Source organism: Aulonocara sp. 'chitande type north' Nkhata Bay, linkage group LG13 (assembly GCF_057382095.1).
Source record: "Aulonocara sp. 'chitande type north' Nkhata Bay isolate Kocher_YH1m ecotype deep benthic linkage group LG13, A_spYH_male_GT1.1, whole genome shotgun sequence".
Classification (NCBI taxonomy): domain Eukaryota; kingdom Metazoa; phylum Chordata; class Actinopteri; order Cichliformes; family Cichlidae; genus Aulonocara; species Aulonocara sp. 'chitande type north' Nkhata Bay.
The window spans coordinates 1,330,677-1,354,427 of record NC_141356.1 but is presented as its reverse complement, the minus strand read 5'-3'; the positions used below and the strand labels follow the sequence as shown (position 1 = coordinate 1,354,427).

At 45.0% G+C, this 23,751-nt stretch overlaps 1 protein-coding gene across 4 annotated transcripts; it reads left to right on the top strand.

Moving 5' to 3' along the window:
• The first annotated feature begins 380 nt into the window (after positions 1-380).
• On the top strand, positions 381-23,575 carry nt5c2a (5'-nucleotidase, cytosolic IIa). 4 transcript variants are annotated; one of them, XM_086258210.1, is made up of 19 exons: positions 386-719; positions 1,213-1,334; positions 5,036-5,074; positions 7,900-7,973; positions 9,257-9,374; positions 9,473-9,568; positions 10,321-10,412; positions 14,015-14,072; positions 14,219-14,312; positions 14,398-14,451; positions 14,566-14,649; positions 15,232-15,273; positions 15,359-15,466; positions 15,930-15,996; positions 16,535-16,705; positions 17,948-17,999; positions 18,421-18,481; positions 21,770-21,946; positions 22,189-23,575. In XM_086258210.1, exons 2-19 carry the CDS (start codon positions 1,234-1,236, stop codon positions 22,414-22,416), a joined length of 1,716 nt encoding a protein of 571 aa, XP_086114336.1. In that variant the 5' UTR covers positions 386-719; positions 1,213-1,233; the 3' UTR covers positions 22,417-23,575. The 4 variants fall into 4 exon arrangements, with proteins under 4 accessions (XP_086114338.1, XP_086114336.1, XP_086114337.1 ...); XM_086258212.1 differs by lacking the exon at positions 22,189-23,575 and having other exon boundaries at positions 381-719; positions 18,421-18,542; positions 21,770-21,907; XM_086258211.1 differs by lacking the exon at positions 5,036-5,074 and having other exon boundaries at positions 389-719; positions 22,189-23,571.
• The last annotated feature ends 176 nt before the right edge of the window (positions 23,576-23,751 follow it).

Below are 23,751 nucleotides of genomic sequence, written 5' to 3'. Positions count from 1 at the left end.
CGAGGACAGCGTGGAGTCTCATGTCGTGCTCCTCTCTCGTGGATCCCCAGACAGGGATGTCGTCCATGTGGCACACGACTCCCGCGAGGCCGGCTGTCACTTCCGTCACCACCATGTTTTGGAAATGCTCCGGTGCACTGGAAATACCAAATGGCAAACGATTGAAATGGTATCTACCAAAAGGCGTAATAAATGTGGTGAGGAGAGCAGATTCTTTGGCCAGCGGTATTTGCCAAAAGCCCATGTTAGCATCGAGCTTGGAGAAATACTGCGCACCTGTGAGCATGCCTAGTGTTTGGTCTACAGAGGGGAGGATCTTTCACGACACACTGACTCATTTAACGGTGTCATGTCCACGCAGATGTCCACAATGTTTTTTAAAATGCAGAAATGTTTAAGCAGGCTTTTCAAGGCTTAATATCCTGAAAGTAATTTTCTTTGATCATTTTAAAAAGGGCTCAAGTTGGTTCAGTGATTTATGAAAAAAGCAGAAAAACATTGTCGTTTGTGGATTTTACGGCAGATTTTGTGCGTGTACATTTCTGTCCACGGAGGTGTCGAGGCGGGCACACGGGCCAAGTATTCAGAAGCTCCAGGAGAGGGCGGTGAAGTCATTCGGTGCAAAAGGAAACTGCAATAACAACAGAGAAGACCAGGAAGCAGCTGCAAAGATTTGCGCATGCGCCATACACTGTACCAAGTTAAAACTAGAAACGACGGTGAGTTGTTTGTCATTCTCTGCATAAAGTGTAAAACTGCGTTTTATCTTAACAGCGTCTGGTCTGTGAAGTTGTTGCGACTTGTGACTTTGTTCGAGGGCAGCTGGAGCTCTCAGTGCGTGGGCGCTCGGAGTGTGGTTACACGCCGTGCTGTCAGCTGCAGCATCGGAACTTACTCTGTAAGATGAAGCTGAACTTTACCGGAACCTGCCTTCTGCTCTTGTTTAAAATACGCATGTGCCGTTAACAGTCCAATCCACATGGCCTTAATAAACAGAGGAAGCCCCTAAACCCGAGTGGGTGATAGTGGAAAAGGGCTGTGTGAGAGGGTGTGGGTCATCATCAAAAAGTGAGATTTGAGGCGTTACGACGTTAAAGGACGTGAGGGGCCGTGGGTGTAACAGGGAGACGCCGAAGCGTCCTCGTTAATGCTCTCGGTGCGACGCAAAGAGCCAGCTGGGCTGTTTAAACGATTCGGTGTCTTTTCTTACAGAAACGTCAGTAACGGTTAAAGATGACGACCTCGTGGAGCGACCGTCTGCAGAACTTCGCTGCTCTTCCAGCCAACATGGACGGTGTGGCCATGAAGAAGTATCGTCGTGAAGCCCACCACAGGTAGATGGTAGTCTGTCCGCTGATGCTCATAAAATGTGCAGTTACACAGTGCTGCGTGAAAGTCTTGAGCCGCCTCTCCTTTAGCATAGTTTGCATGGAGAATGTGTGCAGTTGTAACAAGCTTGGAAGTCCACGTTGGAGTGAGCACCTGCATGCTTTCAGCTTTCCGGGCTTCGTTCCCGAGCTGTTCTCCTGATCCTGGCCGTCTTTGTTGTGTTCTGTCAGCATCACTCTGCTACAGGATGCTGTGTGTTGTTCTGTGCAGGTCTGCTTTTACCTCATTGTCCAGTGTTTTGGGACTGTGCTGAATGTATGTGTGAATTTTAAGATTGTTTGTGAGTGCTCTAAAGTTGCACACATTTGTTTGTGGAGCATATATTACACAACTGTAACCAGTATTCCAACCAGCGATGCTGGGGATGTTGATCACTTGCGAGTTATGAATGCAGAAAATCCACCCTCTGGCAACAGCTGCAGTTTTTAGCCGCCAACCTTCTGATTAGTTGATGATCTGCTGCCCCTCCTGAACTACAGCCACCCAACCCCAGGCCAGTTCTTGTATATATAGAATCCACAGCATGAACACAGTGTTTTAAACTATTCACAAAATGTGCTGACATCCACACATAAATTCAATACAGTTTGACTACATGTAAAAGTATTTTGCAAAGACCAGTTCTGCATTCCATGAGGGTACATCTGTCACCATCTTACAATATTGTGATTGTAGCCGTCCCCAACTCTCTGTGAATGGGACTCATGGCCATTGATTCAATTCAACTTTATTTACACAGCGCCAAATCACAACAACAGTCGCCTCAAGGAGCTTTATATCGTACAGTAGACCCTACTGTAATACATACAGAGGAAACCCAACAATCATATGACCCCCTATGAGCAGCACTTTGGCGACAGTGGGAAGGAAAAACTCCCTTTGAACAGGAAGAAACCTCCAGCAGAACCAGGCTCAGGGAGGGGCGGGGTCATCTGCTGTGATTGGTTGGGGTGAGAGAAGGAAGACAGGATAAAGACATGCTGTGGAAGAGAGACAGAGGTTAATAACAGATATGATTCAATGCAGAGAGGTCTGTTAACACATAGTGAGTGAAGAAGAAACACCCAGTGCATCATGGGAATCCCCGGCAGCCTACACCTATTGCAGCGTGCATCGAGATATCGGGTCGTTAGTACGCCGCTGCCCTTTTTATGTGTTTCATGCAGCTTTAGTGCCTGCAGACCAACAGACCAGATTTAGAAGATGGCGCCTGTGTTTGGCTTTGCTGACCTTTGACTTTGTTATTTTTACTCTGTTGTGTCATAACTTTAGCCATTTTTCTCTGTACCCAAATATTCAAGTTCGTACTTGCATGTTTGCTCAGAAGGCTGTGGACTGGGAGGATGCAGTGTCATCATTCTTTAATGACATCACATCGGGTCACATGGGTTTTAGACCTGCCCCTTCTTCTTTTGTCCAGTTTCCTCAAATATTTTGAAGATGGACACAGTGTCAAGTTACACTAAGTTTTAGCTGACTGGCTGAAACGTTCCTGTGAGAATGCTGGATGGAGTGAAATGGGTGAAAAGTGTTGTTCAAAATCACATTTAAGAAATGATCAAGTCGGGCTCCTTGGAAATAAAACGTAACGAAACTAGCACCGGCTCAAGACTTTTGCACAGCACAGTATTTCAGATTGGATATGTGATCAAAAAAAAAATGGACGTACATTTAAGCAGCTTAAAGAAACATGGCACATAGTTAACTTCAAGCAGTCGTAGCTGAAGTTAAAGCAAGTTGGTAGAAAATACACACGAGTATTTTATGTACAGTTTTCCACTTGTCATAAATAAAACGGCAACATTTAAATTTCAGCATGAAGTGAATTTTACGAGTGTACGGTGTCTTGGATGGGAATCCATTAGAGTTTAGTGATTCTGATTCCCTGATCAATATCACGCTCTCTCATTGGGTTCTTATTGGCTCTGCTTGGAGAGCCGCCGCCATTTCTGCAGCATATCAAAGACTTGAGTTGCATGCTGCGTGGTCAAATGTTTGTGCACGTTGGAGGTCTTTCCCGTCTTTGCTGTGCTCGGTGTTGGGTTTATTACGCAGAACACTAAAACGTAATGCAGCACATTGTTTAATTACTCCCAGGAGAAATGAATCCATTACACTGTCTCCCTAAAATGACACGAAACACGTAACATAATTACCACTGAACAGTACAAACCCCCCCCCCAATTTTTGCACATGTCGAGGAGCGTGTCAGGCTACATTTCACTGTGTGTTATACTTGTATAACTATGCATGTGACAAATAATAAAGAACCTTGAACCTTGAACCTAAGGCATGAACACAAAGCCAACAACAGTTTAAAGTGATCGTCACAGTGATTCTACATAAGAAACACGAACAGTAGAAACGAAGGTTGCAGCCTCATCCATTTGTTTCCCGTTCAAATTCAGGGCTGGTCGCTGGGCTGGGGCCACCGTCGCTCTCGGGTCCTTTTGTGTAATGGTCACATCCACACTGTGTCGCTGCTCTCTTCCTCTGGCACAAGAACTGAAATCAGCCGATTGTAACAGAGAGCACAGAGCAGCAGGGCGACAGCAGGGCCAGCCTGGCTCTTGTAATAAGGGGTTCTGTCTGACTTCAGGTTGTGCACTGCCCTACCAATCGTTACTCTGTCATTCATACCCAGTGCATACCATTCAGACATGTTCATGAAGAAAAACACACCAGTGCTGTAACAGAGGCCTCGTCCTGTTGGCTGCGGTCAGCTGTGAGCTAATACAGGAAGGATCTAGTCTTTGCAAAAGAGGAAAAAAGGGAAACAGAAGTGGACGTCTTACAGAAATCTACGGCTGCAGCAGTTCTCTTGACTCATTCTTTAAATATCCAAAGCATCAAAGTGACAGTATTACTGCAGGGTCTACCTTACAATATAAAGTACTTTGAGGCGACTGTTGTATAAATAACATTGAATTGAATAGTTATGGTTAATTATTCAAATAAATAATGGTTGAGCATAATAACTATGATTTTTAAGGCCTTTAAAAATCATAATTATAACTTATACATATGGACTATTAACCTTACTGTAGATTCACAGTTCAATTACTGTCACCTCAGATTAAAAACATGCATATCGGTCTGATCAGTTTGTCATTATCCTGAGTCTCTGTCTCCTAGCACAGCTGCTGTAGCATCGGGGGTTTGCTAGAGTTGGTGTCGGTTTTGTTGAGGCGCTCTCAGCCAGGCAGGAACTCGGATGGAAAACGTACAAGTTCAAAGGAAAGTCCTTAATCAGCTCTTGTTTTCCACGTTATCATTTAGTCAAAGCTCAACCTGTGATATCACTCTGGCATGACCGAAGGATAAGAACAAGCAACCAAAATGAAATAAGACTGTTTCTTCTCATTCATTCTAACCAAACAACACACTGACTCGTCTCAGATGTGTCACTTATAAAACCACAGACCCGGGCTTTGTTATATTGCTACTCAGATGTATTCAGAACTGTATTAAAATGTCAGCTGTGCCTGTTTCTTGTATGTTCATAATTTTAAACGAATAGTAGGTAATGAAGGCAGATCTAATTACTTTTGTTAAGAGATAAAAAGACTGTCTGCAGTCAGAGAGCAGCAGGAGTGGTAATATTAGCACTTCTGTGGTAATACTGCGTGTATTTTCTATTACAAAGCTTTCCAAAGGATCTGGCTCAAAACCATCCTGCAATGAGGTATGCCGTCCTATTGTTACTGAAACTGTGAATGGTGACGACGTTACTTTTGAGTTGTGATGTCTGTGATGTGGTTTGACCTTCCATGAAGCTCTCAGCTCATGGAGCTCCATAATATTAATGATTGGGATTTCTCACTGTGAAGAGAGCAGCTCTCATTGTGGGTTCTTGGATTTGCATTTCTCTTCTTTCTCCATCTGCCCTTTTATCCTTTTATTCCATTATTATACATCAGATGAACTAAAATCCAAAATTACAGGTTATTGTCAGTTCCAAAATTGTCTTCTGTCGTTATTTCGCAGTGTGCCAAATGTTTTTAGCAGATGAAACGTCTCGACTGCAGAGAGGCCAGTTCTGTACTTTCTGCTGCCGTGCTGGTATAGCTGTACTTTGCAATTTAGCATTGTCATGTCTAAATATGCAACACCTGAAGAAGATGTCTACTTCAATAAATCACTTAAAGCACTTATCGAAGTAGACATCTTCTTCAGTAGACATCATCTTCGAAGAAGACATCTTCTTCAGGTGTCACTTAATCACTTAAAGCACTTTCTACTACAAGTAGAATCCAGTCACACATTGGTACGGCCCTTCATCTGTGCTTTTTTTAAAGATTTGTTTTGGCTTTATTGGACAGAGAAAGTTAAGACTGAGGAAGACATGAGGCAAAGGGCCGCAGGTCGAATTCGAAGCCGGCCGCGCTCAGCCATGCGGCATGTTCATCCAACTGAGCTAAACTGGTGCCCTGCTTAAGCACTTTTAACTTGAATCTACATGCGCACTAATAAATTGTGGGTTCAGTAGTTTTATTTCAGTAGATTTGCATGTTATTGCATTCTGTTTTCTCTTTATGTTTTCAATTTCCCCAAACTTTTGACGTTGGGTTTGAATCTCCATCCTTTAATCTGTACGTCTTTTATTCTTTCCGTATACACATTTATTTGGATTTGGATGCTGCTTCATGGAAAATGTTGTCAAGTCTTTCAGATTTTTCCCATTCCTGCTTGGATAATACCTGAAACATCCAATTTTCACGTTCCGCAAGTAGAAAAATCCAAGATTTCATTTGGGATTGTTGAAAATAGTTGATGGCAATGTGCATGAGTTTGGTTCTCTGTTGTGAGCTCCCACTGGCTCATCTATTAAACTGCAGTTTGTGGCTGGTTAGCTGAAGCCAGCCTGTGTGATATGAGTGGCTTCCATGTGCTAAAGTCATATGTTGCCTTTATACAACATGTTGGTGTTAGAACATTCTGGTAACAGTGTTACCAACAAACTGCAAATGGCAAAAATCAACTGGAAACACTGGATCTGGTACATCTGGATTTCTGCTGTAGCTCAGGTCACATTATCAGTTCAGTGAGGACGATATGAGCTCACACATTTGTCTGCTGTTTGGGTATTTGGTGACTAATCTGAGCTTTACATTACTTCCACTTCTCACACTGTAAAGCTCATCGCTGACATCGCTGGTCCAATCATCTTCCTGCTCGCCTTCTTCAGGCCAGTCAGCCTCTACTCTGCATGTTCACTGCTTACCCGTCATTCTCCCTTGCAGATGCCTTCATGCAACCAACTCCGTCCCGTTTCCGCCTCTCCCATGTTACTCAGGCTCATTCAAGCCTCCATCTTTATCTGCACCACCTGTGTGTAGACTCTGGGGGGTCCTGCCCTAATTCTTATAACCGCTGGGATTCCATTCTGTGATGGGCCATCAGTCTAATGGCCACATAGCTTCATTTTTACATCGTGGGAAACTCCCCCTACTGTCAGTGTAGAGAAGTTACATATTTACCAGTTTGTCTACATGATAAAGAAAAAGCAGCTGTGACAAAGACAGAAAACAGTCAGCACGACTCTTTGGACTTAAACTGTAAGAACCAGTTAATGGACTGGTTCTTGTTAATGGACTGGTTCTTATAACGCTTTTCTACTCTGAGCACTCGAACACAACCTGCCTCATTTACCCAGGAACGTTTTCTGTGCTCTTTCTATGTGACTGCTTTCTGGCTAACATTCATTCTCCTATGGATGCATCGGAAAGCCGGGTTATTATCTTGCCCAAGGATATTTGGCATGCAGACTGGCACAGATGGGAAATGAACCACCAACCGTCCAGTTAGTACTACCTGAGCTACAGCCACCACGCTAGCTCACTGCTCAGACTGTCCAGGTTTTTTTGGTTTGTTTTTTTTAACTGATTTTGTAAAAACAGAGGGGCAGAAATTTCTGCAGTTGAAAGTCAAAACGGAGACTTTTCTCTCGTGTAATTGTTCGTTGCATAATGACTTTGTGTAGTACGATTGGCAGTAAGGGATGTTTTCATTAGAAAGTAGTTGGGCATAGAAGAAATAATTGAATGGGTGAGTGAGGCTTGCAGTATAAAGTGCTTTAAATGCTCGAGTAGAGTATAAAAGTTTTTATATAAGAAATAGTCTGATGACATTTTTCTGACCCCTGACCTTGAGGCCGAGGTCACTGAGATTCAAACTCATCTCAGATTTGTGGTAGATACACGTATGATGTTAATTTGAAAGTCCTGCATCACATTACCTGCCCAGCAAGGTGACATCATCAGCCTTTTCCAGCTGATGGTAATAACAAGCGTGAGTTTTATCTGAGGGACTGAAGCTCGGCCTGCATCGTGCATTAAGACTTTGCACTGTTCTGTAGTTTCTGTCCTTGCAGACTGATTTGTTGACTGTTTACTGTGGTCTGGGTGTGTGTTGTGGGAAAAGTAAGCAGTGTTGTTTCATTTGAGTTTTATATTTCATTACACTTTCATCTGCCGTGCAGTCGCTGACCGAACGATTCTCCTGTTTCAGAGTGTTTGTTAATCGAAGCCTGGCCATGGAAAAGATCAAGTGTTTTGGTTTTGATATGGATTACACTCTTGCAGGTGAGTGAGTCTTTTCTTTAATGTAAATTCCACTTATTTATTTTAGGTCATCCTCCTTAACTCCACATATATGTGTGCAGCGGTGGTATCCCAAACTGTTTGGACAAATATGTCGACCATCAACGATGGTGGGAGAGAATCAAAGAGAAACTGGCTTCTTCTGTGTTTATCTGTCTGACACACTCGACCCAACAAACAAATACAAAATTAAACAAAAAGTTAAAAATCAAAATGTCTCTTCCAGTGATCTTAAAAACGCTGTATTATAGCTATATTAATACTGAAACAAACAAGAAAAGAAGGTCAGATATTCCCTCCAAACAAAACGTAGAAATTCTTTGACAGAAAAACGAGCATGTTTTAGCCGCGTGAGTCACAGTATTAGCTGCGGTAAGCTGAGCACAGCAGGATGGTGGACACGTACATGCTCGTGCAAGTCAGCCGTGCTCGAGTCCTTTGCTGGCACCGTGCGTCTGCACCGCTTTGGTTTCATCCTCAGGTTTCTCTCTTTCATCCAGTTTAAAGTTAAAGAATTCCCAAATTGGCGACTTTGTATTTTTTGGCAGCTAGTTCCTCCATGTTTGGACTTCTTCTGTGTTCTAAACAGTCCGTGCATGATCACATTGCCCCGCCCATCAGAAAGTGGCCTGCGTGAATATATCGCCTATCGTCAGAAGAATATTACAGAATGTTATCAGCTGTAAACAAAAGCCCTCCCTGCACCTAAATCTGCTGTCAGAGAACACGACTGATTTAAAGCACCGAGCTGAAGGAACTTCCTAGATAATGCCATCATCTACGTCTACCTTAATTACGTGATTATTTAAATATTTAGACAAAACCTATGACGGTAGGAACCTGAAATGTTCCTTTTTTTGCATTTTCTGTATATCAGTCTGTGAAGTTAACTTTTAGAATTCACATTATAAAATAATAACAGAATATTAAGTGGAAATATCCACCCCCACCCAGCCACAGGAACCGCTATGTTTTATGTAGAGTTTAAATAAATATGATCCCTAAAAACGTTGCCAAAGCACAAATGTGTTTGTTTGAATTTATGGGCATCAAGCATGCAGTGTGCTCGTGGGAGATATGACCGCGATGCAGAAGAAGACCTTGCTAGCTTGTTGTTTAAACGATAGAAGGCACAGTTTGGTTTTGTTTGGACCGCTGTAGCAAGATACCAAAGACATGAATAAGACTCTTTCCATGGTGGAAACAATGACATCCGTTACTGGAAGGATTGTTGTGAACCTGAGCTTGTCTCTCTGCTTTTTTAGTGTATAAATCTCCTGAATATGAGTCCCTGGGCTTCGACTTGACAGTGGAGCGCCTGGTATCCATTGGATATCCACAGGAGCTGCTGAACTTTGTCTACGATCCCTCCTTCCCCACCAGGTAGGTTCACAGATCCCAGCTTTATTATTTCACTTCACCATTGCACCGAATGGTGAATGTCAAGTGTTTATGTTTTCACCTATTTCCGTGCTTCACAGAGGTCTGGTGTTCGACACAATGTATGGGAACCTGCTCAAAGTTGATGCCTATGGAAACATTCTGGTGTGTGTGCATGGGTTCAACTTCTTGAAGGGGTAAGGTCCATTACTCCCACTTTGCTTTAAACTGGGCAATTATACAAACCTGTGTCTTTAAATTCAGCTTAGGTGATAAAAACTGTTGAAACTTGACTGTCCTGTCAAGCGCCGCTCAGAGGAAGTGCTGCATGCCGGTGTTTCTTCAGAGCACGAAACCTTTCGCTGGTGTTCACCAGTACGTTCACTGGTTAAGCCTGTTGGGGGGATTGTTGACGTTGTCGTTGTGCTTTCGAGGACGTGATTGTGGATCAGGTCAATATTTCTCTACTTCAGCAACCAATGAATTTTTCTGTGCTGAAGGTCAAAACTCAAATACAGGTGCTGTGGACATCTTCCAAGTACAGCTGAGGCAGGCAGGAGTTTGATTACAGATTCTAGTATGATGGTGCTGCTGAGCTAAAGCACCCAGAAGCCATTCAGTTCTTTAGCAGCTTAATTGTGGCTAAAACGCCGCTACACTGGTTTATCTGTGTGTCTGGCTCATGAGCTGCACATCTGGGTGAGCTACAGACCGAAGAACTGAGCACACTGGATTTAATCTGCCAGCAGTTTTCTACCTGTGACTGACTTCTTGGACTCATCCCTGTATTCCTGACATCTTCCCATGCTGTGTGCCACACTCGCATCATGTTAACAAGCATGCTGGTTTCAGTGTAGAGTTTGGACCGCTGCAGAGGGAGATAATAATGTTGTGAGGTTTGTATGCTTGTATTTATATTTGCTACTTCTTGGTTACTATTTCTGCTCAGACCTGACATCAGAGAGATGTACCCGAACAAATTCATCCAGCGTGGAGACACAGACCGCTTCTATATCCTCAACACTCTCTTTAACCTCCCCGGTAAGTAAGCAAAGCAACTCTGGAAGTTTTCTGATCTTAAAATTCAAACCTGAGCCTGATGCAGTCTGTACAAAAAGGATATAATAAAAGTCAAGTCAAGTCAAGTTTATTTATAGAGCACATTTAAAAACAACCAAGGCTGACCAAAGTGCTGTACAGTAAATACAGATAAAAATACAATAGAACACAATTTCGTAATAACACCTCGCTGATAAAAATAAAATAAAAATATATAAAACAAATAAATTAAACCTTTCTAAAAGCCAATGAAAAGAGGTGAGTTTTAAGAGCGGTTTTAAAAGTTTCTAGGCTTTTGGAGAGTCTGACGTGAGGAGGTAAACTGTTCCACAGTCTGGGTGCAGCCACAGCAAACGCCCTCTCTCCCTTTGTCTTTAATTTATACCTGGGAACATCTAAAAGCATCAGGTCGGCTGACCTCAAAGATCTCCTGGGGCGATAAGTACTAAGGAGTTCTGACAGGTAAGAAGGTGCAGTGCCATTTAAAACCTTAAAAGCCAGCAATAAGATTTTAAAATCAATCCTAAAGGCAACTGGGAGCCAGTGGAGAGAGCAGAGAACCGGAGTGATGTGTTCTCTTTTTTTTGAACCGGTCAACAGGCGAGCGGCAGCGTTCTGCACCAGTTGAAGGCGATGTAGACAGGAACGATCTAGGCCAGCATAGAGGGAATTACAGTAGTCTAGCCGTGAAGTAATAAAAGCATGGACCACTCTTTCTAGATTGTTCCTGCAAAGGTAAGACTTGACTTTGGCTAAAATCCGCAAATGATAAAAAGATCCCTTAACTACAGAGCTGATTTGTTTATCAAGTTTAAAAGCATTGTCAAAAATAACTCCAAGACTCTTAATGGAAGAAGTGCAATCGGAGGTTAGGGGTCCCAAAAAGTCAAGAGAGAAGTTGGGATCTTTAGGAAGCCCAAACACAATGACTTCAGTTTTGCTTTCATTAAGGTGTAAGAAGTTAAGAGTCATCCAAGTCTTAATGTCAGACAAGCAGGAGAGTAGCGGCTGCAAAGAAACATTGCAGTTCAACCTCAGAGGGAGGTAGATCTGAATATCATCGGCAAAGATGTGGAAGGACACATTATGTTTACGGAGCACATCGCCCAGAGGGAGCAAGTACAGAATAAACAACAAAACATGCATGTCTGCAGAAAGACTACATGTGCTTTATCAACCTGGGAAAGGCCTTTAACTGTGGGCCAGCTGTCAGCCAGCTGTTGTATACCATTTACATACAGCTGTGGTGAGAGCTGGGTTTGCATTGGCAGCATTAATGGGGACTCTGTAGGTCGGGTTCATCGGTGGTAGCACGTTGGCGCTCCATGCTAAAGATGGGACTGCCTGTTTTAACCACAGGGAGCATCTGTTGTCAGTCTGTCAGAGGCAGTGTCGAAAATATAACACGTGTCGGGCTTGTGTGGAGAAGAGTAGAGGTATGACCGTCTATGGTGTCAGCTTCTTAGGCACAAACAAAATCCCGTTGACATGCTGGATTGAGCAAATATATTTAGCAATATCAGTAGATCGTCTAATCCAAAGAGAAGCAACCACAACGGAAATCTGGAGTTTTCTGATGGTGCTCAGGAAGTGATTTCATTAAGTGGATTTTTTGGTGTCACTCCATTTCTAATCTTTTTTTTTCTTTAGAATATTTTCTCATGAACAATCATTGCTTTGTCTAAAATATTATAATCCAAAGTTTCAATTTATATCCAATGATTGCTGTTTAATTTTAGCTTATATGGCAAATCTTTTTTTTAAATCTAAAGACTCATCATAGTGATAGTGTGAGGAAGCTCGCGCTGGAGCACTGACACCTGCTGGTCATTCGATGTACTGCATCATGTGCTCACATGTTTGTGATCCTCAGAATCACCTCAGGTCCAGTTCACACAAAAACAAATTCTTGCATCTTTAACAACCTAAATAAAAAGGTCGGTTTTAAAGCTTTCAGTACATGCAGATTTTTATAAATACCCCAATAAATTCATTGCAGTAAATGTTTATGTAATGATTCAAAAACAAATAAAAGCAAAGCAAAAACAGTTTGTTACACTTGTGCATAATGTTAGTGCAAGGACAAGGGCGTTTACTGTCACAAGTGACCTCAGGAATCAACCCTGCAGACTGAGGATCAGCTGTACACTGCTTGATCCAGTCTATGACGCGTGAGTCAAACCCAAACGTATGCAGAGCTGCTGATGGGATTTGCAGTTCTTTCTCTGTATGCAAAGAAAGATGTTCAGTAGCGTTGGCTGAGTGTACCTTTGATGCTGACATGAGTGAGAGTGAGCGGTGGCTGGATGGGAGGGTAGGATCTTCGCTTGTGTTAAGAAGCAGAGTTGATGTTTAGAGCGGCCTCCTCTCCATCTGTCGTGTTGTTTACACCTTTGTCTGTCTCTGACTCCTGTTGGGACTGCTGCTGCTCCTCCTGCACTAGTGTCAGCAACAGCGACCGTTGGTGACGGCTTTGTTTGAGATGGTGCAGCCGCTCACACGTCAGTAAATGTGATTTCATTTCTGTCTCTCACGTTTACTTTGCCCTTTTGTTTGTCCATCTTTATCAGCCTCTTGTTCCACATCAGACTCTGCTCAGTGTGTAACGACACCAGACCCGATGACAGTTTGATTAACTCACACGGTTGCTGTTACAAACACTGCAGCTCGCAGCGCCACACAAACACCACCACAGACAGACGGCTGTTTATGCTGTCGAGCGTGATTGCAGATGCCGAGCACGTGCGTCCGTCAGCATCCAACACTCCATTAGTTTAACCACACTGAGCTTTGTTGCAGGGAAGAAACGAGGCTACAGGCTGTTGACTGGTTACAGGCAGATATTACTTTGAACAGGACGCCCACATCCACAGCTCCCTCACACACTCAGCCAAAGAAAGAGGGATGGTCGTGTTAATTTATAGAAAACTGTAGACGTGAAACAACTAATACGAGTTCTAAATACGGCTGTGAGGAACATTATTAAACAGTATGTGAGTGAGTTTGGTCTTTGCTGGTGTCACCGCCCTCGCACCAGTGCACCACTCACGCCCTCGCACCAGTGCACCACTCACCGCCCTCGCACCAGTGCACCACTCACCGCCCTCGCACCACTCACCGCCCTCGCACCAGTGCACCACTCACCGCCCTCGCACCAGTGCACCACTCACCGCCCTCACCACGACTACTTGTTAGCTGGGCTTTTTTCCTGCAGCAGACTCGGGTTGTGTGCAGGATTTCAGCTCATGACTCAGGCAGTTCATAAACTCCAAGCCCAGAGCTCGTCGCTCAGGACAGCTCAGAGTAGAGATGCAGGTATTTATCCTGAATGTCTCCGGAGTGAGGTCATTAGGGCGTGTCCGCCTGGGAGGAGGCCCCAGGGCAGACCTGAGCCACACTGGAGTGATTACAGCTCCCGGCTGCCTTTGACGGCTGGGAGAACTAGAGCAGGGGGCTTTGCCTGGGTTGCTGCCTGTGACCCGTGCCCAGGTATCCTGCAGAAATGAACAATGACTGCTGTGTTTCTGCTGGTTTTGGTTTGTTTTTCCAATGAACGGGTGCAGACTCACTCTCCCTTTCCTCAGAAACCTACCTCTTTGCCTGCCTGGTGGATTTCTTCAATAACTGCTCCAGATACTCCAGGTACTGTAGGCTGAGTGATTCAGGCAGCGAGGGGCAGCCGCTCCTCTGATGATGATCTGTTAATGACTGATATTGCTGTAGTGTTTCATCATCATAGTATTCTTTGAGAAACATGGAAACGCTGTAAACATAATGTGTCCCTGTAGCTGTGAGACTGGATTCAAAGACGGGGACCTCTTCATGTCCTACAAGAGCATGTTCCAGGATGTCCGAGATGCTGTGGACTGGGTTCACTTCAAGGTAGAGACTCCTGTGTCCTAGTTCCACGTCCTTCAGTCCCTGCTTGGTCCATGAATGTCCTCAGTAACCTGATTTACTGTCACAGGGCTCCTTGAAAGAAAAAACCGTTGAAAACCTGGAGAAGTACGTGGTGAAGGACGTAAGTGGAGCAGCTCCGATTCTACAGAGTGAAGCTGTGGTGGTGGTGACACATATTGTTGAGAAATGTATAAATGAAATGATTTTAATGATTCAGTTTTTGATGTGTTTGTAGCCGAAGCTTCCTCTGCTCCTGAGTCGCATGAATGAAGTCTCCAAAGTGTTTTTGGTCACCAACAGTGATTATAAGTACACACAGGTAAAGCTCACAACAATAAACAGCTGTTTTCATCTTCTTCTGTAGAAAACCTCAGAATGAAGAAGTCTGACGGCTGCATGAACAACATCATCGAATTAGTGCATCATTTATTAACTATTAAACTAGTCTTTTTTCCTTTACAGTTTAACTATAGGTCAGGCTTATCTCCAACCTTTTAATCTCAGAGATTAGTAGAAAAATCTCTACTACAGAGAAATCGATGCTGGATGACAAACACCAATTAGTCAAACCACAAGAATTGTATTCAGCCCGAAAACCTTAGAAACAGGGTGTCTAACCAGACACTTCCTGGGATTAGCTTTGTCTCCAGTAACTGTGAGGAAGCTCCCGCTGAAGCACTGACACCTGCTGGTCATTCGATGTACTGGGAGGGAGAGAGGAAGAGAGGAAGAGAGGAAGAGAGGGAGGAAGAGAGGGAGGGAGGAAGAGAGGGAGGGTGGGTGGGAGGAAGAGAGGGAGGAAGAGAGGGAGGAAGAGAGGGAGGGAGGGGGGAGGGTCGTCATTGTGGTGTGAAAATGGAAAATTTCAAACATGATTGATGAAAAAACTCTTGTCTTACAGAAAATTATGAGCTACCTGTTTGACCTCCCTCATGGTCCGAAGGTAACACGGATGATTAAAGCTTACGTACACATTTGACCTACACGCTCAGACTGATGTGTTATTGTGTGTGTGGATGGCCTTGCAGCCGGGCACGCCCCACCAGCCCTGGCAGTCCTACTTCGACCTGATCCTGGTAGATGCCCGTAAGCCCGTCTTCTTCGGGGAAGGAACGGTGCTACGACAAGTCGACACTGTGAGTGTACTCGAGTGTAGCCGGCTGCGTTGTTGCCGTGTCTTTGATACGACTAGCATGATGACGAGTGCCGTTTCCAAAGTAACGTCCTGTGCTGTCACACGCTCGATGCATCTTCACCACACGACCGTTCCTGTGACGGTGCTGCAGTTAGAGCCACTCACCGGTGCCCGAGTGTACGCTTCCTCCCACACAGTTACACCAGCCGCTGAAATGTGGCTGATGACCTGCACTCAGCACCAGGCCTGTGAAGACATGAGAGATGTGGTTTGGCCTGGGCTTCCTCTGTGAGCTTTGGGTTCTCATGTCAGGGGAAATTCTTCAAAGTACCTGTGATACTGAGCTTAACCCACAGATGATGTTCGCTGGCTGCCCGCTGATACTGAGCGAGAGCAGGAACTTTCATTTGCACAAAAGATAAGTTAGTAAATGCTGCTTATGTGACGTGTTGTCTTTCTTTCAGAGCACAGGACGGCTGAAGATCGGCACGTACACTGGACCTCTTCAGCACGGCATCGTTTACTCTGGAGGTAAATTTCAAAAACAGAGCTGTGCTGATGTTGGACAGGATCTGATGTTTAGATGTTCTGATCAGTCAGGACTTTGTCGTATTTACAGTCCTGACCTGTTTTTGAGTAAAGGGCTCGTTCCTTAATCCGTGACTCTCACCGCATGATGTAAGAGGTTCGTCTCTGAAACAAACAGAGGTGATGTGCAAACATGTGTGAGCCGAGTCACAGCTCCAAACCTGAAGCTGATGGTTGTTCCTGGAAAGCTTGCGCTTACAACAGCTCAGTTTAATCAGACCGATGCTTTGTTGTAGAGTCAGGTTCTGTCGCTGTGGTTCGATGGCTGTCCTCGCTGGTTTCCATCATGCATCCAGTGCTGTGAACATTTTTGTACCCTCCTTCTGACCGATCCCTCTGATGCTCTGTAACCATCTGCAAACGTTTCGCCTTTTTTGGCTCAAATTGTAAATAATTCACATTCCAGGTGAGAAATGTTTTGAAATGATTGATTATGGTCATTTTAAGAAGTGTTTTTTCTGTCCTTGTTTTTGTGTCTCAGGTTCTTCAGACATCGTCTGTGACCTGCTGGGCGCTAAAGGAAAGGACATCGTCTACATCGGAGACCACATTTTTGGCGACATTCTCAAATCTAAGAAGCGTCAGGGTTGGAGGACGTTCCTGGTGATACCTGAGCTGGCCCAGGAGCTGCATGTGTGGACTGACAAGAGCTGTGAGTCTGGGCTCACACGTGTGCACATGCACATAAGAATAAGCATGTTTATCCTGTGGGCTACAGGCAGCACAGACGGAGAACTGTGTGTTTGATTCTTTCTTTTGTTTAAATCCGACACCGTTGCAAAGCCAGTTTGTTCCTGCCGAGGTCGATGTTGCAAAGTGTTTGTAGAGTCAAAGGTGAGACTGTGTAGAAACAAACTGCTCAGCTGCACCCGGGTCTCAAATTCACACATTCCCCGGTGCGTTGGTCACTCTGGCATGAACAAGTGTTCAGAGGGTGAAGGTCAGGAGTGTGGGCAGGCCGTTCCTCCTGCAGGTACAGATGAACTGCTGGGCGTGCGGGGGCAGAGGTGTGGTCACCTGGGATGACAGTTTGGTCCCAGACTATGGACACGTAGGTTTGCCACTGGCTCTTCTCTTCACATCCCTCTGCACTGAAATTGCCTCCAATCACGACAAACCTGTTTCCAGCGAGGGAGATGCTGCCGCCACCTGATGTTGCAGCAGTCGCTCCAGCATTCTCCACCTTTGAACCTACGATCCAGCTGCAGTAGGCAGAACTGAACTCATCACTGAACATAACGTTCTGCACATGTTCAGGTTTCAGTAAGTACATGTTGCCGACAGCGGCGCAAACAGGCAGCGAGGCCAGAACTGCAGCTCTGTGCAGATCAGATACCAGCTGACCGGTGCAGCAGGCGCCTCAGCGCCCGGGTACCGGAGGTTTAAACTGTGACAGGAAAGATTTGGTATGTTCATGGGTTCAGCTCACACACTCGTCTGCTGTCCGGCCCACAGATGCATTGTGCTTCCAAATGTGGCTCCGTGCACGGAAACATTCCCACAGTTTAAGATTGATTTCCAAGGAGCGTTGCTGCAACAAAGAAATAATCACAGTTCCCGTGCTAAGTATGTATGAGTGCAAGCTTTTATACAGTTTGTTCATTTAAACAAAATAATTACTGTTAATATTTAATTCATGTTAAATGTTGAGTAGGCAGCTCGGCACCACCTCAGCCCATCAGTCGTGCGCGTGCCTTTGAAGCATCGATGAGGCCGTGATGAATGAAGTATTCTGATGTTTCAAACTGTAGATTCAGTGCCTGTGTCCATCGTTGGTGTGTGGTCTGTGGAATAGCTCAGCTGTACTACGTTACCTGTCTGTGGAAGTGTGAACAGTAAAGATTTCACTGATAACTCTGTGAAGGAAATAAACTGACACTGTTTTGTTTTCTAGCCTTATTTGAAGAACTTCAGTCACTGGACTGTTTTCTGGCAGAGTTTTACAAGTAAGGTTCTTCTTTTGTCTGATAAGCAATTTAAAAACAACAAGAAAACATGTTGTGGGCTCAGAGTTATATCTGCAACACTGATATTTACAGCAATACAGAAAGAAATGTTGAGTGTTTTACCACCGATCACAGCAAACAAGTATATTGATGACAGATGAACAAAGTGTGAGTCTGAGGCTACAAGCCTCCAGCAGCATTGTCTTGTAGTAGCAGCGGCACAGCATAAAATGCAAAGTTAAATATAAGAACCAGTGTAGGTAGCCTGGGAGGTTGGGCAGGTATCGAGCACAGATGTAACAAACCTAAATATATTATATTGCCTTTAACCAGGAATCATTTCGAGCTGTTAACAGAAAGATCAGTGCAGAAGCTTCAACCTTCAGCTGTGGAAACTACATTTCAAATGACTTGTCCTCAGGCACATGGACAGCAGCAGCAACGAGAGGCCTGATATCAGCTCCCTGCAGAGACGCATTAAGGTACAACTTCCTCTGAGGCTGGCTCAGCACAGCATCACTTCTGTTATCAAATGCATCAAATGTAAGTCGGTTCTTTTTCTAAAGACATGTTAAAGAAATGCAGCGTTTACAGAAACACAGGTATAAAGGTTTTTGCACCTACAGTTAATGTCCAGTAAAGTGAAGTGTATGAACAGTGACAGCATTGTTAGAATTTCCCTCTGTACGCTTCCCCACTGGATTTGTAATCCACCAGACGGAGGCATCAGTCTCGGCTCATTCACAGCAACAGTCGCCTCAAGGTGCTTTATGTTGTAAGGTCGACCCTACAATAACACATACAGAGAAAAACCCAACAATCATATGGCCCCCTGTGAGCAGCACTTTGGCGACAGTGGGAAGGAAAAACTCCCTTTTAACAGGAAGAAACCTCCAGCAGAACCAGGCTCAGGGAGGGGCGGGGCCATCTGCTGTGATTGGTTGGGGTGAGAGAAGGAAGACGGCATGCTGTGGAGGAAGCGCATCACTCAGTAGAGCTGGCCTGCTGGTCTTTAAAGCACAATGTTCCCTGGCTTAGCACGCTGTGTGTAGCTACGGTTGAGCATCGTAGTCTGGGCTGGCAGGTGAACTGAAGCGGTCTGTCAGTGGGATGGCCATGGGCCGGACCTGTTCCACAATCAGTCTCCTCAGTGTGTGGTGTGTGTCATTTAGGGTCATTTAAACGTGACCTTTTTTTGGCACAGGCACGAGGCATGACCTCTTTCACAGCACGGGAACCCTTTGTAGATTCATGCTCGCCCTGAAGATGTGATGCGACTGTGGAGTGGAGGTGTGGATCTATACAGCGTTCCACAAAGTTCCATAGTTTCCCAGTTCTCAATCAAAGTTTTCCTGTGGAACGCCCCCTGAACTAGGATTTAAAATCGGACAGGAGTTACAATCTAGTGAATCAGACACAGAAACAGGTGTCAAACTAAACCTGTGTATGTATGCAGAGCACTGAGCAGGCTCTGCTGCAGCCATGTTCTTAGGTGCAAAGACAGCAAGTATTATGGGATGTTGCTAGTGATACATGAATAGCTCTACCTTCATAAGAATCCTGTTTTTTCCTTGTTTTGCCAACTTTCCTGTTGGAACACACTTGAGTTGTGCACTATGGTGCAGAGTGCAGTTGGAGAAGGACACATTAAAAGGACTTTAACAAGAAGAAGAGGGACTGTGAGGTGGGGGAGGGAGAGAAGTGTTTATATGTATGCATGTATATACAGTGGATGCAAAAGTATTGGGCCCCCTTGAACTTTCCCACATTTTGTCACATTACAGCCACAAACATGAATCAATGTTGTTGGAATTCCAGGTGAAAGACCAACACAAAGTGGTGTACACGTGAGAAGTGGAACGAGAATCATACATGACTCCAAACATGTTTTACAAATAAATAACAGCAAAGTGGGGTGTGCGTAATTATTCAGCCCCTGAGTCGATACTCTGTAGAACCAGCTTTTGCTGCAGTTCCAGCTGCCAGTCTTTTAGGGTCTGTCTCTACCAGCTTTGCACATCTACAGACTGAAATCTTTGCCCATTCTTCTTTGAAACAGCTCCAGCTCAGTCAGATTAGCTGGACAGCGTTTGTGAACAGCAGTTTTCAGATCTTGCCACAGATTCTCGATTGGATTTAGATCTGGACTTTGACTGGGCCAGTCTAACACATGGATGTGTTTTGTTTTAAACCATCCCAGTGTTGCCCTGGCTTCATGTTCAGGGTCGTTGTCCTGCTGGAAGGTGAACCTCCGCCCCAGTCTCAAGTCTTTTGCAGACTCCAAGAGGTTTTCTTCCAAGCTTGCTCTGTATTTGGCTCCATCCATCGTCCCATCAACTCTGACCAGCTTCCCTGTCCCTGCTGAAGAGAAGCACCCCCAGAGCATGATGCTGCCACCACCATATCTGACAGTGGGGATGGTTCAGAGTGATGTGCAGCGTTAGTTTTCCACACATAGCGTTTTGTATTTTGGTCTCATCTGACCAGAGCAGCTTCTTCCACATGTTTGCTGTGTCCCCACATGGCTTGTGGCAAACTGCAAACGGGACTTCTTATGGTTTTCTGTTAACAATGGCTTTCTTCTTGCCACTCTTCCATAAAGGCCAACTTTGTGCAGTGCACGACTAATAGTTGTCCTATGGACAGATTCCCCCACCTGAGCTGTAGATCTCTGCAGCTCGTCCAGAGTCACCATGGGCCTCTTGGCTGCATTTCTGATCAGCGCTCTCCTTGTTCGGCCTGAGTTTAGGTGGACGGCCTTGTCTTGGTAGGTTTACAGTTGTGCCATGCTCCTTCTATTTCTGGATGATGGATTGAACAGTGCTCCGTGGGATGTTCAAGGCTTGGGAAATGTTTTTGTAGCCTAAGCCTGCTTTGAATTTCTCAATAACTTTATCCCTGACCTGTCTGCTGTGTTCTTTGGACTTCATGGTGTTGTTGCTCCCAATGTTCTCTTAGACAACCTCTGAGGCCGTCACAGAGCAGCTGTGCAGCTGTTCTGCAAAGAAGAATGGGCAAAGATTTCAGTCTGTAGATGTGCAAAGCTGGTAGAGACAGACCCTAAAAGACTGGCAGCTGGAACTGCAGCAAAAGCTGGTTCTACAGAGTATCGACTCAGGGGGCTGAATAATTACGCACACCCCACTTTGCAGTTATTTATTTGTAAAACATGTTTGGAGTCATGTATGATTCTCGTTCCACTTCTCACGTGTGCACCACTTTGTGTTGGTCTTTCACCTGGAATTCCAACAACATTGATTCATGTTTGTGGCTGTAATGTGACAAAATGTGGGAAAGTTCAAGGGGGCCCAATACTTTTGCAAGCTACTGTATATACATAACTTAAGTGACCAATCACAATAGGTTTGGTCTCCAAACTAGACATCACTGAAAGACAGGAGGACGAGCTGCAGAGCTGAATATGCTTCGATTTTTATTAGAAGTGGTCCAGATGGGAAGGATTAGAAACCAGTATGAGAGGGACAGGCTGAGGGGTTGAGCTGGTATGGACGTACGCAGAGGAGGATGCTCTCCTGTGGTGAACTCTAAAGAGAGCAGCCAATAGAATAAGCAGGAGGTTATCATAGAGTAACCAACATATTACTGTACTGTTACCAACTGGTTTTGTCTTGGGCATCACACCACCTGCTCCATAATGCTGGGATGAGGAACTGCGTATCCTACTGGTTTGATGCTAACAGCAGCTGGGAACTTTGACTCTGCAGCACCAGCGAGTCTGACGTGACTGTGCATGTTTGTGACCTTTTCAGAAAGTGACTCATGACATGGACATGTGTTACGGCATGATGGGAAGTCTGTTTCGGAGCGGATCCCGGCAGACTCTGTTCGCCTCCCAGGTGATGCGCTACGCTGACCTGTACGCTGCCTCCTTCATCAACCTGCTCTACTACCCCTTCAGCTACCTGTTCAGAGCTGCACACGTGCTGGTGAGAAACCTACACCCGTAGTTGTGAATGCAGTGAGTCGAAAAGCTCTCAGGAGTTTCAGATTCACACGAAGGTCTATCGGTGGGTTCAGTTCAGTACGTTAGACATTTAATACTTAGGCAACCATTTATGTCGAGTATAAAGACCCCCCCCCGTGCCCACCCACACCCCATGGGGGTCGTTGTTAGAGACGAGAAAGTGATTCTTGATTTCTGTCACTCACTGAACCGTGTCCCTCCCAGATGCCTCATGAATCCACAGTGGAACACACACACGTCAACATCATGGACATGGAGTCGCCGCTGGCCACAAGAGACCGCCACGACGTCGACTTTAAGGAGATCGAGTGCAAAAGACACCAGCTGACCCGATCCATCAGTGAGATCCAGCCGCCGCATTTCTTTCCTCAAGCCCCGCAGGAGATTACCCACTGCCACGATGAGGATGATGACGAGGAAGAGGAGGAGTAGGGGAGGGCCGTGAACCTTTCCCCAGAAGAGCCTGTTTCCATTTTTACGTTTGTCTTTACTTTGATTCGTAGCTGCAGCGAGCGAGTGCTCACAGAGAGGCACTCTCAGTCCGCGCTCTGCTTTTATCTGGGCTTATACGTGCTGTGCTCCATGCTGCGCAATATCAACGGTTGGTTCTCACATGTACCGATTGTGCACCGAGAGTTTGTGCCACGCTGCAGTCACGGCGGACTTCTGCTGTGACTGTGGGAGAATATCAGAAGTTCAAACTGGGTTTGTTGTTGCTGAATATCACGGTCTTCCACTGATGTTAATCTGTGACCAGTCTGAAAGGGCTCTCATTGGTTCAGCTGTCAACATGTTGCAGATGTGCTGTTCCTGGAGTGGGCTGAGATCAAAGTGCCTCAGTGTTATTACAGATGCTGTTCAGTGTACACGCGCTTTTCTTTTCTCATGTTTTTATGCTGCTGCCTTGATTTTAAAGAAACTACAAATATGTCCGACCAATAAAGCTGCAGCGAGGGCCTTAAAGGTTGTAATTTGGCTGTATGCTGGAGTTTTCAGGGGCAGCGTTCCTGCATTGGTACAGATGTGCCAGAGGGAGCAAGACTGGTGCCGACAAACGGGGCTCGCAAAGTATCAGGTAAGATACTTAGATCTGACTGCCAGAAGAGGGAGACAGGCAGCATGTTCAGGGTCGCCAACAGGGTCAGGCTGCTTCGGCTGCTGCTAACGAGCGACTGCAGTGATCGTGCTGCAGGCTGAGACGGGTATTCGTCCTCTGCTCTTCTTTTCTCCTTCCTGTGGGTCAGTTTGAGTGACGGTCCTGTGAGGTCTGAGCTAAAATCAAAGGATGCTTTTTGAACCTGGATGTGCCCAGGAGGACTTTCATAGGACGGACTCATCATAATCCATGAAGCTGAAAGCATGTTTTTATGTTTTATTCAAATTTCATATGTCAGCAACAGAGAGTGCAAATGCTTTTTTTATTTTGAATTATGCTGGGGGGGAATGATAACATGCATTGTTCAGCAGTTGACACGCTTTTTCATGGCTGCAATAAAATATATTACATTGCTGCTGCGTTTTGATTTTGCTGTTAAATTTGCACTTAGAACAGAATAATCCTTTAATTGTGCCACAAGGGGAAATCTGGTTGTAACAGCAGCCACAAAGACACACACACAAACAAACAGCACACAAACATGCACATTTCTTTTACATTTTTACATCAAGGACAGCAGTTACCAGAGTACTGCACTGTTATTACATTAAATAACTACAGATAAGAGGCCGACCTGGTTGTCGTGTGAATCGGTTGATAAAATAGTGAAA

What these genes read in the sequence shown, in the direction of transcription:
- nt5c2a (XM_086258210.1), top strand. Translation starts at nt 1,234, where the DNA reads ATGACGACCTCGTGGAGCGACCGTCTGCAGAACTTCGCTGCTCTTCCA. An exon ending in TGTGTGGACTGACAAGAGCT is followed by an intron (nt 16,706 to 17,947) that starts GTGAGTCTGGGC and finishes TTTGTTTTCTAG; the next exon opens with CCTTATTTGAAGAACTTCAG. An exon ending in TTTCTGGCAGAGTTTTACAA is followed by an intron (nt 18,000 to 18,420) that starts GTAAGGTTCTTC and finishes ACTTGTCCTCAG; the next exon opens with GCACATGGACAGCAGCAGCA.